The sequence below is a fragment of the Sus scrofa genome, chromosome 4, assembly GCF_054392235.1.
Source record: "Sus scrofa isolate SSC_HxYL_T2T_F1_AM1 chromosome 4, Sscrofa_HxYL_maternal_Yorkshire_Landrace_v2.0, whole genome shotgun sequence".
Lineage (NCBI taxonomy): Eukaryota > Metazoa > Chordata > Mammalia > Artiodactyla > Suidae > Sus > Sus scrofa.
In genome coordinates, this window is record NC_139386.1 from 1,543,943 (window position 1) to 1,557,330 (window position 13,388).

General features: G+C 65.5%; 2 protein-coding genes across 2 annotated transcripts; both read right to left on the reverse strand.

The window, feature by feature from the left end:
* Positions 1-546: 546 nt before the first annotated feature.
* Positions 547-4,651, reverse strand: THEM6 (thioesterase superfamily member 6). The gene is made up of 2 exons (XM_021088784.2): positions 4,018-4,651; positions 547-2,082 (listed from the first exon to the last, which is right to left on the reverse strand). The coding sequence occupies exons 1-2, from the start codon at positions 4,528-4,530 to the stop codon at positions 1,969-1,971; spliced, it is 627 nt and encodes a 208-aa protein (XP_020944443.1). The 5' UTR covers positions 4,531-4,651; the 3' UTR covers positions 547-1,968.
* A 1,496-nt stretch (positions 4,652-6,147) lies between these two features.
* On the reverse strand, positions 6,148-11,443 carry PSCA (prostate stem cell antigen). The gene is made up of 3 exons (XM_021088785.2): positions 11,378-11,443; positions 10,319-10,426; positions 6,148-9,690 (listed from the first exon to the last, which is right to left on the reverse strand). Exons 1-3 carry the CDS (start codon positions 11,427-11,429, stop codon positions 9,473-9,475), a joined length of 378 nt encoding a protein of 125 aa, XP_020944444.1. The 5' UTR covers positions 11,430-11,443; the 3' UTR covers positions 6,148-9,472.
* Between the last annotated feature and the right edge of the window lie 1,945 nt (positions 11,444-13,388).

Genomic DNA, 13,388 nt, shown 5'->3' on the forward strand with positions numbered 1-13,388 from the left:
GGCAGAAAGAGCCGAGGCTTCAGCCAACCACCGTGACGGCAAACTGCTGGCCTGCCTCCCACCTCCCCGGCCCCGCCACCCCACTGCTGGACGCCCGTGGCCTCCAAGCGCCCCTCTTCCCCGTATTTCAGCACAGGGGCCTCCTAGGTCCTTCACACGGCCCTGCCTTATGCCCAGGGGTCCCACCCCTGGCCCTCCTGGAGCGGCTGCAGAACAGCCCTAGGCTCACCCTGCCCCCTACCCATTAAGGCCCCCTGACCTCTGTCCACGTGGCACCCCCAGCCTGCCCAGTGACCCCAAGAGTCTGGGACCCAAACCCAGAGTCCGGGGCACGACCCCAGGCACCTGGTAGAGGGCTGCAGGGGACAGGAGCAGGGGCCGAAGGGGCTTGGGCAGGTCCTTTCCGGCCCTGGTCCCATGTTCGGTGGAATGGGGACAAGCCCTGCCCTGCCAGCATGGCCTCAAGTTTACCCAACAATCCCCCCTGACCCGCTGGAAAACAGCCCCGGGGAACCCGGGCTTCAGAAACCAGGACTCCCCAACACCTTCGCATCGAAGACCCTTTAATCTTGGGCTTTCTTTAAATAGACAGAAACACCGCAGCTTCCCCAAGGCGGCTGTAACACAGGCGACGGCGCGGGGGCAGCGACAAATCAGGGGTGAGCTGTACTCCTGGCTCCTGCTGGCAGGGGGAGCCCGGATGGGGCGACGAGGGGGCAGTTCCTGGCCCTAGCTACTCTGGTCTGCCCACGGGCTGTGGGGGGCAGCAGCAAGCGCGCGGGCAGGCGGCACCCCCCCCCCACACACACACACAGACGCATGCACGCTCACACGCGCATGCACACGCGCCCACAAGCAAACAGCAATCTCACAGGCAGAGCCCTGGCCTTGGTCCCCAGCCTCCAGGGACTGGGCCCCTGGCTTGGCCCGCAGCCCCTGCCTCTCCCCAGGGTGAGGACTAGGCAGCCCTGGGAGGCCTCGCCCCGCTGTCCCAGCAGGGGCGTGACCCCATCAGGCAGCCTCAAGAGCAACTGCCAGGACAGAGCCGCTCAAGCAAAGCCAAGAAGACCCCTCCCCAGCCTCAGCCCCTTGAGGGAGGCAGCTCTTAGAGCAGGAAGCAAGAAAATCAGCAGCAAGCAGGACGCCAGGCAAGGCCAGCCCGCGACAGGCTGACAGCCAAGGGCGACAGGCTCAGAGAGGGCAGCCCCCACCCAGGTCACAGAGCAGGGCATGTGGGCACTGAGGGGTGCGGATGGGTGGCACCCAGGCAGAACCCCACTCCCACGGGACACCCCCAGCTGCAGGAGCTGGCCCCCTCCACGAGCCCCCCATGCGGGCCGCCCTGCCCTGGCCCTGCCCGCGGGCCCACCCCTCCTGAGTGCCCTTCAGTGGATGTGCCCTGACCCACCTTCAACTGCAGCCAGAGGAGCCGCACACAAATGCTGACCCTTCCTGGCTCCCTGTGCCCGGATCAGACCCCAGACCCCAGCCCTGCCCCCAGGACAGCTCTGACCTCACCCCCACAGCGGCTTGGGCTTCAAGCTCCGGTGCTCAGGGTAACTCGAGCTGGTTCCCTGCTCTGCGTTTGCTCCCGACTCAAGCCTGGCTTCACCTGCAGGGCAGGCCGCCACCAGCACCCCCCAACCCCCGCAGCTGGCTCACCAGGGCCCTGGGCCACCCAGTTTGCCCATCATCACCACCCTGAGGGCAGAGCTGGTCTGGGTACCTGTGCTACCCCCATCCCCTGCTTGGCATGGGGTGGGGCAGAGAGGGGCATCAGTAAGGGGGCCAGGGGGGGAGGGTCCTGAGCTGTGAAGGAGCTGGGCTGGGCTTGTCGCAAGGCCACTTCAGCTCGGAGAGAGCCCAGCCCGGGCAGCCCATCCCGCACTCGCTGCCCCCTGGCAAGCAGGGAAGCGGGCAAGTGCCCCCAGGTCAAGGCTGCTGGGCAGGGCAGGTGGGCCACCGTGGTCACTGGTCCTTGCCGACGTCACTGAGCCCACTCTCGGCCCGGAGCAGCTGGCTGCTGGCCTCATTGTAGGCGATCCAGTGCTGCAGATCTTCCGGCAGCTCAGGGGGCTCCACCTGTGCGGGGAGAGGGGGGTGAGACTCCCACGGGCCACCCGCTGCCTTGGAGGGGGCAGCCGGGGTTGCTGTCTTCCCACCTCTGGGCCTCTGCCCAGGCCATTCCCAGCTCCAGGGCCCCCTCCTCCCCTGCCGGGGGCCGCCCTATCCCGCTCTCAGGACACCCACCTGCCTCCACCAGGCCTGTCTCCCCCACAGGGCCACGCCTGAGCCCTGTGCGTGTCCCCAGAACCTGGGCCAAAGCCTCCGAGGCCAGGTGGCCATAAGCGCTGTCAAACCCAGGGCAGGGGGCAGAGGCACAGAGGAGGCAGGCGAGCAGCTCTGCTCGGGGAACCCCTCTCTTTCTCAGGGCACCCATGGGAGCTGGAGTCCACTTCCTAGGTCAGTCTGGGCCTGACCACCGCATTCCTAAGCCCACCTGCAGCCACGCCGCCCCCCTCCCTGCAGATGCGGTCTCGGCTTTGTGATGGGGGGGCAGCTGAGAGGCTGGGCCAAGCTGGGGGGTCAGAGGCCTCGCGCCTGGGCTTTGGGGGCTCTCGGGGATGAGGGGAGTCCCAGGAAGTGCCCACCCACCCCAGAGCAGCCGGGAGGTGGGCAGAGGCGCTCCCCACCGGGCCACAGGGCAAGCATGGACAGAGCTGGGCCCAGCCTGGCTCTGGGAGCGCCCTCCTTCCAGCCCAGCTGTCGTGACCAGGTCCAACCTTGGCGGCAGCCCAGCTCTCCCCACAAGGCCACACTGTCCCACGCCAGCCTCCAGCGTGCAGGCCCCTGGGCGCCGGACTCAGCCTCTCCCACGCCAAACCCAGGGCTGCACCCAGGACCCTCCGGACCCAGGGGCTCAGGCTGGCCTACTCCTGGCCATGCCCTGGTCCTCCCAGCTGTGGCGGGCGTCCTGGGGCATCCTCGGGTGCCTCTCACGGGACCTCACCCATCAGCCCACACCTGACCACATGGCACTCTCCCCGCCAGGAAAGCGGCCTTGCTCCCTCTCCTCCGCCTTCTGGCAGCAGCTCTCACAGCCTGGGGCCCGCTGTGCAGCCTCAGGCAGTTCCCAGCACCTCCCTGAGCCTCTGAAATAAAGGAAGGGCTCACCCCCACCACTCAGGTGAGGCTGCGTCCCTCCTCTGGGCCTGTCCAGGGGTCAGAGAGAGCAGTGGCCTGTCCCTCACAAGGGCACCTAGGGGTCCGGCAGATCCTGGCTCCAGCAGGGAGGTCCCAGGCTCGTTCCGAGGAACCCACCAGCCTCAGGAGCTGCCCTGACAACCATCACCGCAGCAGCATCCCCAGGGCCCAGTTGCCATGCTGCAGAAGCAGCTGTCCTGTGCCGGGAGAAGCAGGCCCTGGGGAGGGGCCTTAAGCCCCGGGTAGATGCCACAGCCTTCTGCTCTCCAACTGGGAGAGGCACAGGGCCTGCGGCTCTGCAGGGCTCGGCTCACCCCACCCCAACCCAGGTGGTGGGGACCCAGCACCTCAGCTCTAAGCCAGGGGCTCGGGTCCTGGACAACCTGCAACCTCCTCTCACCGACACCCTCCCCGCTCCATCCTACATCCAGAAGCAAGGACCAGTGAGGCTGCTCTGCCCTCCAAGCCTCCAGACTTAGACTCCTTGGGAGATGCCTGCTCTGGGCTTCCCTGTTCCGGAAAAGGTGGGGGGGGGGGCGCAGAGCCTTGAGGGGCCAGGTTAGTAAGAGAGGGCAAGAGAGGAACATTTGGGGTCCAACTGCTACGAGTTGATTGGGGACCCTGAGCGATCCCTAGAAAAATGGCATCGATGAAGAAGGCTCTGGGTCCAAAAGACAGGGCTGAGTGTTCCGAGGCGGGCCGGGGGAACCCCAAGGAGGGGTAGGCAGCGGGCCTTCCCCAGGGTTGCGGGCCGGGGCCAGGGATCCCAGGGGTCCAGCGGGAGGAGGGCACTCGGAGAAGGGGAACGCTCACCCTGTGCTTGCACAGGTGCTGCACAACGCGCTCCGGCGAGGTGCCCAGCACGTGCTGGCGGGAGCGCAGCAGCGCGCACACGAAGCCGTCGCGCAGGCTGATGAAACGCGCCTCCAGGTAGAAAGCGCGGTCGTCCCAGCCCAGCAAGCGGGTGCGCACCTCGAACGGCTCGAGCAGGCGCAGAGAGCGGCGGTAGCGCGCACACGACGCGGCCAGCACGGCGCGCGCCCCGAGGGCGCGCAGCGCTCCGAGCACACCGCAGCGGGCCAGATGAGCGGCGCGCGCCACGTCGGCCTCACGCAGGTAGCGCGCGTTGTTCATGTGCAGCAGCAGGTCCAAGTCCGAGGGCAGCACGCGGCCCGCATAGCTCTGCTCAGCCAGCAGGTCACGGACGCGAGGCTGCAGCAGGCGCGCTCGCAGGACGGCGCACGGCACGCGCACCAGGTACCAGCCATCCAGCAGCGCGAAGTAGGCGAGCGACAGGGCCAGCACCGCCACGAGTAGCCCCAGCATCGCCTCGGCAGCGGTGGCGGCAGCGGAATGCGGCGGAACCCTCGGCGCTGGTGCGGACTGTGAGCGCGGAGCTGAAGCCCGCTACGCCGGTGCCTGCGCCCAGCCGGCCCGCCTGGGAACCGCTGAGCGCCTCGCTGCCGGAGCGAACCACCTCCGGAAGCCGGCTGAGGGAGGATCTGCCAGAGGCCGCTGGTACCGCAAGCCGGAGCCCCGCCCGTCCTCCCCCGTCCCCGCTCTCAGTGGTCCGTTCCATCCCTCGCCGCCGGCGCCGCCCAGCTTTCCCCGGAGCGGGCGGGGTACAGGGCGGAGCGGCGCGGGCGACACAGCGGCATCTGGCGGCCACGCCCCGCGCCGCAGATGCGGGAGCGTCGCGGGTCTCGGGCAGCGTCGCCCCTTCGCCAGGAGATCCAGTCCCTCGCGCCTTTCGCTGGCAATTGAAGACTGAGACTGGCCCCGGAGATTACGCCTCCGATGTGGGATGGGCAAAGTCTGTAGCGTTTTCCTGGCCCAGGCGCTGGGATTTGCAGGAGAAACGGACACAGCCCGGTCCCCAGCCACGCTGCTTGGAGGCTACCGGACACCACCCCTTCTCTGCTCCAGAACCTCCAGGGGCTCCCTGCTTCTGCAGGGGGACAGCTCCGTAAGCGGTGGATTCAGGGAGCATCACAGTCTGGCCCCAATACCCTTTGTCAGTCTCCGTCTGTAACCTCATTAACCCTCTGCCCACATTCTCCCCTTCCCTCCTGAAGGTCCTGGTAACCCCAAGTTCATTTCCATGCCCTTTGCCCCTTTAGACGGAGAGGGCGGCGCTAGTGAGTGTAGATGACTCAGCAATGGACTCAGAGCTGTCTGGCCTTAGGCACTGGGGACTCCAAGCCAAGTTCCTCTTCTGCGGGAGGCCCAGAGATGGCCAGGCCCACTCTCTCTGCTGGCCCCCAGGGCTCCCCAACAGCAGCGTTTTGCCAGTGACCCTGGAGGCTGCCTCCTTAGGTCTGTACTGGAGTCCCCGGATGGGTGGGTTTAAAGCGCTCCCCAGGGATTGCTGCCGTCTGGGCTCAGAGAACGGACTGGCAGCAGCTGGACTGAGGCAGCTGGGCTTCAGTCCAGTCCACACCTGGCCTGGGCTTGGGTGGCGGGGTTCCTGAAGGTCCCCTGGAAGAAGGAGCTCCTGGGGCAGCCTCCCGCAGCTCGGTCACTGTCAGGCAGAGGCTGAGTTTTCTGCGTTTCTGGCTTTGCTTCCGGTTTTCCTGGGTCCCTGGATCTGATTGGACACTCCCAGGGACAGGGAGCTCACTCCCTATCAGGACAGGTCCAGCGGCTCCCTCCTTATCGGGACAGGTCCAGCCCTAGGAAGTTCTAGCAGTAAGAAGGCCCTTCCCGCACACGGCTCACACTTGTCTCAGAAGTGATCTCCCTGCCCCGGCTCGTCTCTGAGCTGTCTGTCCCGGGGTGGGCTAGCTTTTCAGTGCAACGGAAACACCTCTGACTCAAACCCAGCCTAAACCCAGACCGGGACGTGAACCCATGGTTTTCTAATTAGAATCGCTCACCTGGCGTCTGGACTTAGGCTCAGGTTCTTTGTGTCTCAGCCCAGAAGGACTTCAGCGAGAGACAAAGTGATAGGCAAGAAACAGATTTATTAAGATGGGACGCCTGTGAGAGATGCAGGCGGGCGGGCGCGGAGGCTCTGCCTCCGGGATGGGGCACACTGCATTTTTATAACCCCAGGAAGTGGAGGGGGAGACTGCATCGTCCCCGTCCCCGTTCTTTGAGTCCATGTCGGCTTCCATCACTGGCTCCTCCTTCGTATCCGGTGAGGGAGTATTTGACCCTATGAGGGCGAACGAGGCCTGGCACGGGACCTATTCGAATCAGCGGGAGGGTGGTAACAGATGCTGAAATCTGTTGACTCATCTCAGGTTTCTGTACAAGGAGCATCTCCGGCTTTGGAAGGTCTCCTTTCCCTTCAATTCCTGTCCCGGGCCCTAAGGATCTTTATCTTGCTGAACTTGAACGCAGGCCTGATTTTATGTTTCTCTTAATGGACTGAGGCGTGTCTTGTGCTGTGATGTACGGTTTTAGAGTTAAGCAAGGCTGCTTCGTTCTGCTGGCTTTCTGACAGTGCTCTCCCAAAGCTCCCTGGATTTCCCGCTCCGTCTGTGGTCCCGGCTGGGCCTCCTCCAACTACCTGTGAAACTATCCTACCCCATCCCTTCGGCACGATGAAAAAAGTGGCGTGTCCTGGGAGTTCCCGCTGTGGCCCGGCGGTAACAAACCCAACTAGCATCCGTGAGGATGTGGGTTCTATCCTGGCCCTGCTCAGTGGGTTAAAGATCCAGCGTTGCCACTCAGATCTGGCGTGGCTGTGGCTCTGGCACAGGCCGGCAGCTGCAGCTCCAGTTGGACCCCTAGCCTGGGAACCTCCATATGCCGTGGGTGCGGCCCTAAGAAGAAAAAGAAAAAAAGAATGATGTAATGACACATCCTTGGAGCCCCCCGTGGCTGCTGCTCTGAGAACACAGGCTTCTCGTCACCCGCCTTGTCCTGTCCCCCAGGGCAGGGGCCTGGTTCTGCAGGTGTCAGTGCAGGTTGGGAAATGGGGAACCAGCCGGGACCTTCCACGGCCGCTGCCTGCAGCCTCCTCACACCCACACCTGAGCTTCCTCTGAGCTGCTTCTGCCCAGCACGTGTTCGCACTGCACATGCTGTTCCCTCCGCCAGGGCCCCTCTCCGCCCATCTTCCCCTCCCCTGACCCCGGACTGGCTGGACCCCCGGGCCCCGGTCTCTCTGTGCTTTGACACAGATGCCAGCCGTAGCCGGGCAGCGCCGTCGCCCGTGGAGCTTGCAGTCAGGAGGCCGGTGCCTGGTCTGCCTTGCTGTTTGCCCAACCCCAGGGCCAGCAGATGCCCGGTGCACAGAGGGTGCTCAGAAGGCGCAGATGCAGCAGGGAGCACGCCATCTCTGCCCCACCGCCCGCCTGCTTCGGTCCCACACGATGGATGCACATCTTGCAGTGGGCCACTGGCGTTTCCTGCCGCTGGTGGGGGTGCCCTCCCTTGGCTCTGGCTTGCAGGATCCAAGCCCTCGGAACCAAGGAGGGTGCAGGAGCAGTGGAGGGGCACTCCCGGTCCCCTTGGCACCTCAAGGACTCTAGTGTCTGGGCAGTGCCAGGCGTTCCTGCCAGAGGCAGGCCTACAGCCTAAGTTCTAGTGGCCACTGCTTGGGGTCAAGGCTCCAGAGCAAAGAGGAGCACGTGGAGTGGCCAGAGAGTGGTCGGCACCGGTACCATCCCCGCCCCACCCAAGATCTGCCCCAGACCCCAGCAGCGCCCCGAGATGGGCTCAGATCCTGGCGGCAGCAGCTCTGCGGGCTCTTCTGGCCCAGCCCGAGCACACCTCGGTCACCACCACGTTGCCGTGAAGGGGCAGAAGCGGGGTGCTGAGGGTGCAGGCCCATTGTCCTCAGTGCCGGCCCAAGGTGCACCTGAACCTCAGGTCTATAAAAAGGGGGTGGTGGCCCGAGCCGAGGGTGACTCTCCCACAGCCCAGGGGCAGGAAGCCAGTGGTGCCTAGTTCCCCAGATGACTCTGGAGGAGACTAAACCCATTGCGCCCCCACTGGGGCTCTTCTCTGGGTGCCGTCTGGGCCGGGCCCTGAGGTCACGTGATGTTCAGGCAGCGGCCCGTCCTGGTCCAGGAGCAGGGCGGCCAGGCCAGAGGTGGTGGGTGAGGAGCAGTCGGCTCTGGGGCAGGGGTGGGGCTCGGGTGCTGGTACGGGGACTCCGTCTTCCCAGGGTCACCACCCTGGACACAGGGGTGCGTGGGGCTCGCTGGGCCCCTGGCCTGGGCTTCACGACCCTCCCCCCTACCAGGTTCCAGTCCTGCCTCACCCACCACCACCCAGTGTCTGGCAGGGGCGGGAGGGCCGTCCTGAGCCGGGAGCAGGGCCTCGACCCCTGGGGTCCGCCCCGGACACACGGTGTGAAGGGGGCACCCTCGCGAGGGGAAGGGCTGTGCCGTCAGGGTCGGGGGGGCCAGCCGACCCTGGGGAGACCCTTTTATAGTTTGACTGCAGGTGTGCAGCCCTTAAGAGACTGAAACAGTCACCCAAGGGTCTGAGCCCCTCCCGCCCAGAAACGCCTCCACGCCTTGAAGTCTCTGGGTCCGTCCTTATGGCAGAGAGGGGTCCCAGTGAGCATCGAGGCTCAGAGAGGTTGGGCAACACGTGCGAGGCCACACAGCAGGAGCCAGGCGGCCCAGAGATGAGGCCCTCCCTTCCAGGGGTCGGCCGTTTGCTCCCGCCCAGGCCGTAGATCCCCCCACGTGGCCGCACGGCCACAGCCACAGACGTGGGCGCAGGTGCCGACCCCACCCAGCCCTGGAGCCCAGCGCTGACTTCAGCCTGGGGGACACGCAAGGCCAGAGGCTGTGTCTGCAGCCAGGCTCGTGGGCCTTTATTGAGGACCTGCTGTGTGGTGGGGCTGCTACCCCAGGACCCCCGGACATGAGAAAATGGTCTCCCCTCCCATGTTCATCGCTTGGGGCTCCCAGGACCTCGTACCCCTGTGGCCCCAATTCTGCTCAGAGGGGTTCACCCCTGGCTTTTGGGGGCCCTCCTGAGAGGTGCTCCATGCCGGGTGCGGGGGAGCCCACGCAGGGCCCAGCTCAGCGGTGGAGAGGGTGGGCAGGAAGGGCTTCCTGGAGGAAGAGGTGCCTGAGCGAGGGTTAAGGGGTGGGTCGGAGTACTGAACAGTGGAGACAGCTGCCACCCAGGGCCCAGGGGTCTGAGGGGCCGTCTGCGGGGCGTTCCCGCATCACCAGCGCCCAGAAGGCCGGGCAGGGGGGCTGGCAGCCAGGGAGTGCTGGAAAGGGCAGATGGGCATCGCCGACCTGAGGCAGGCCCAGGAGTGTGAGCAAGGGGCACAGCGGGGTCCTCCTGGGTCCTACAGCTGGTGGGGGCCCCCAAGCAGCAGCCCGCCAAGAGCGGTGAGCAGCGCCAGGGCGCCGGCGGCGGCGGGCTGCAGGGCATGGGCCCCGCTGGCGTTGCACAGGTCGGTGGAGCAGCACGTGATGTTCCTCTTGCCCACGTAGTAGTTCTCTGAGTCCTCCACGCAGTGCGCGCTGCAGCCCTTGCTAATGACGGTCAGGAGACCGACAGCACCTATGGGAGGGGCAGGGACCTCGGGGCTGGGATGCGTCCGGAGACTCGCCCAGCTGGCCGCGCCCCAGCTCCCATGGCCCCCACCTGTCCCTGCTCTAACCCCACCTCTGGAGTCAGCCTGGGTCGACCTCAAGACTACAAGCAGGGTGAGGGCAGGGCCTGGCCTTCTCTACAATGGCTGAGTGAATGCAGGGCTGGATGGACGAGTGACGGATGGGGAGCCCGGGGCTGATGGATGGACGAGTGATGGATGGAGGGTGGGTGGGTGGATAAGGAGTCGGGGCTGGGGGACGGATGAGGGATGGGGTGGATGCGGGGGTGCTGGGGGGATGGATGGATGGGGGATAAGGGGTGGGGGCATGCATGGAGGGATGTGTGGGTGGGGGGCTGGATGGATGAAGGATGGGTGGGGGCATAAGGGGTGGGAGGACGAGCACTGTACTGTGTGGACAGGGGGAAAGCAGGCGGGCGGACGGGTGGGCAGAAGGATGAACAGTTCTATTGAAGGGACTGATCTCAGGCTCTCTTGAGTCCCGGCCAAAGGGGGGAAGGGGCACGGAGTTGAGGGGACGGTGCAGGGGGCAGGGCAAGGCGCAGGGAGGCCTGCAGGGGCAGCAGGGCCACTCACGGATGCGTTCGGTCCAGCACTCCGTCTCGGAGCGGCTGCAGTTCTGCACGTGCAGGCAGTCCTCGTTGCTGACCTCGGCCTGGCAGGAGTAGCACTGCAGGGCGGTGCCTGCGGGGGGCAGGGGGCTCAGAGGCTGCCCAGCCTGCCCTCCCATAGAGCGGGGCGGGGGTGGGGAAGCACCTCATTTTCTCATCTGTCTGCCACACGCAGCAGGGAGCTCTGTCTGGTGGCTTCCGCACCCCTGGGGCCTCCAGGGAGGGCGCTACGCCTGAGCCAGTTGCTTGTAAGGGCCTGTCACAATGCCCCAGAGGGACGGGCGCCGGGCAGGTGAAGGCGGGTGGACAGGATCCTTCCTGGAATTGCCTGTGCCCCCGGGCCACCCTGCCTCCCTGGGTTGGGAGCCTGTAGATGAGCCCCCGGCCGGACCTGCTCTGTCCTGGTGGCGGGGGTGGGGGGGGCCCAGCTGTCATGATGCAGGGTCTCCTCCAGGCCAAACAACAACGAAGCTGGGATCCACGCCATCCCAGTGCCAACAGGCTCTGTGTGGCCAACCCTGGGCCCTGGCCCCGCCCACACTGGCCAGCCCCAGTGGCCTCCGGGCCAGAAGAGGACCTCGAGGCCCTGAGAGCTTTACTGGCCACCCAGGGATGGTGGGCTGGGGGAGACCAAGCCAGGCCCGAGTACAGATGGGAACAGTGCAGGCTGCACCCTCCCCCGGGGACCCGCGCTGCCCTCGCCGCCCACCTTGGAGGCTGGTGCTGGGCCTGGGGAGCAGGACCCAGTCATTCTTCCCTCCACGGCCCTTCTTCCCTGTGCCCTGTGTCCCTGCAGGCTCTCTGCACACCCTTGTCCGCCTGCCTCTCCAGCAGCCAGCCTGGCCCCACTGGAGGGACAGTTAGAAACAGACCCAGGGCCCTGGCTGCGCCGAGAGCAGCGGGGCTCCTCCTTCCCGCCGCTGCCCCCTCCTCCTCTCTCTCTGCCTCTCTGCACCCCCCCCCCCAGGGGTCCACAGCCCAGCCCGCTCCCCTGGCCCTATCCCGTGGCTGGCGGAGGTCTCACCTGGCGGCAGGGCCAAGCCAGCAGCTAACAGGGCGAGGAGGACAGGCTTCATGGTCACAGGCAGGCAGCGGGCAGCTGACCTCGGGTGGTTTTATACTGCTCTGCTGGGGCGGGGGAGGTGGCTGCCCACGGTCGACACTAAGCGACAAGGGCCGGGGTGGGGCAGATTCCAAATGTCCAGCAGCCGCCAGGCCACACCCTCCTCTCCCTTTGTCCTCTTTCTGCTTCTGGAAGACAGAGCCTGCCCGTGGGCAGGGGCCACACTTCCCAACCGTGGCCAGGTCTCAGCCGGGCCGGGGTGAGGCCCAGGCCCCCATCTCCAAGCGCCCCAGACTCCATCACTCCTTCGCGCACCTCGGCTCGAAGACCAAAAGGCTTAAGGTCCCACGGAGGTGACAGGCCTTGATCAGTGTGGCAGACAATTAGCAGAGCTCGGCCCTGGGCTGGACACTGTCCACCCGGACCCCAGACCCACTCTCCACCCGGCTGTGTCCATAAGGACCCTATAAAGGCTTCCGCCGGCCAGGACCTGAGCTGGGGAGGTTCAGAGGTCAGCCACCTCTCTGCCTCACCCTGACGGCTGGGCCGAGGTGGCAGGGGCTCCCTTTCCTGACGAGCCCCTCCCATCACGCAGGCTCCCGCCAGCCTCTGGTAACCGCCTCTGCCCCTCGTCCCTCGGTTCCTGGGCAGGGGGTCGTCCCTGTTTTCTCTCTCAACCTGACCCTCCCTCTGTCAGCAGCCTCCCTGGGCTTCTGGAGGGTCTGGCCGGGAGCTGGCGGGCACAGGCCACACCTGCTGCCTGCTGGCCCCAGCGCGGCTCTGGAGCTGACAGTCCCTCTCCCGCGGGAGGACGCCGATCAGGCCCTGCGGACGGCCTCAGCGCCTGGATTTACCCCTGGAAGCTGGTCCAGGGTGTGTCAGACACTGGGAGGATGTTGCCAAGGAGTGAGGCAGGGGCCAGGGGCTCCAGCTGGGCGGGCCCGGGAGCAGGATGACAGGGCAGGGTGGGCTGGGGTGGCTGGAGATCCGGGGTCCCCCCACCAGGCCCCTACTCCTCCCACCAGGCCAGGCTCCGTTCCTCGGATCCCAGGGCCCAGAGTCGAGGGGAACACGCTTGAGGTCACACAGGGGTGGGGGTGGCTCCTCACCCGCACCCCTTCCTTGCCTGCTGCCCACCTGGAACTTTCTCTCAGAAGAGGCCCAGCCCCCAGCCCCTCGGCTCCAGAGCCTCACGTGGAAAGTAAAACATTTATGATTTCACTGTTTCCATGTGGGGCTGTCTGTCTGCCCCTCATCACCAGGGCTGGGGTGCCCTGGACTGGGGCCCTTCTTATCTGTTTGTGTTCAGGGCTCTTAGCACCTAGCACCAGGCTGGAACATTCATTCTTTAAATATTGACAGGTGCTTAAATGTTTGTCGATCTGATTTGATATGAAGTGATTCCTGGAGTCTGTAGGTCTCAAACAGGGGTGTTTCTGTGCCAGGGGATACGTGGCTGTGCCCAAAGACATTTTCCGTTGTTCTAACCGGGGGTGCTCCTGGCTCCCAGGGGTGCAGCCCAAGACTGCTGCTCAGCACTGTGCAGGGCACAGGGAGCCTTGGCAGGGCTGTGGGCTGAGTCTGGCCGAACCGACCAGAGCCAGGGGAAGAGGCTGCTCCAGGCCGTGGTGGGGGGAGGGGACCAAGTCGGCAGGACCCGTCTCCAGACTAAATAGCCCCTGACCTCTGCTTTGCCGGGGTGGGACCCACCACCCTTCCTTCTGATTTGTCCCCTTGTGATGGGAATGTCTGTCCCGGGCGGGTCCCACTTGTATCTGGGGGCACGTAGCTTGTCTGATTTCATGGATTCACAGTCACAGAGGAATTTGCCAGAACAACTCCTATCTCGACTCTCAACCACGTCTGGTAGAGATGAGACCTGGGCTTTTTTTTTTTTTTTTGGTCTTTTTGCCATTTCTTGGGCCGCTCCCGTGGCATATGGAGGTTCCCAGGCTAGGGGTCAAATCGGAGC

Coding starts and splice junctions, on each gene's coding strand:
- THEM6 (XM_021088784.2), bottom strand. CDS start 4,530: ATGCTGGGGCTACTCGTGGCGGTGCTGGCCCTGTCGCTCGCCTACTTC. Junction 2,083..4,017: donor AGCACCTGTGCAAGCACAGG/GTGAGCGTTCCC, acceptor CTCCCCGCACAG/GTGGAGCCCCCTGAGCTGCC.
- PSCA (XM_021088785.2), bottom strand. CDS start 11,429: ATGAAGCCTGTCCTCCTCGCCCTGTTAGCTGCTGGCTTGGCCCTGCCG. Junction 10,427..11,377: donor TGGCTTGGCCCTGCCGCCAG/GTGAGACCTCCG, acceptor TGCCCCCCGCAG/GCACCGCCCTGCAGTGCTAC. Junction 9,691..10,318: donor GTGCTGGACCGAACGCATCC/GTGAGTGGCCCT, acceptor CCCCTCCCATAG/GTGCTGTCGGTCTCCTGACC.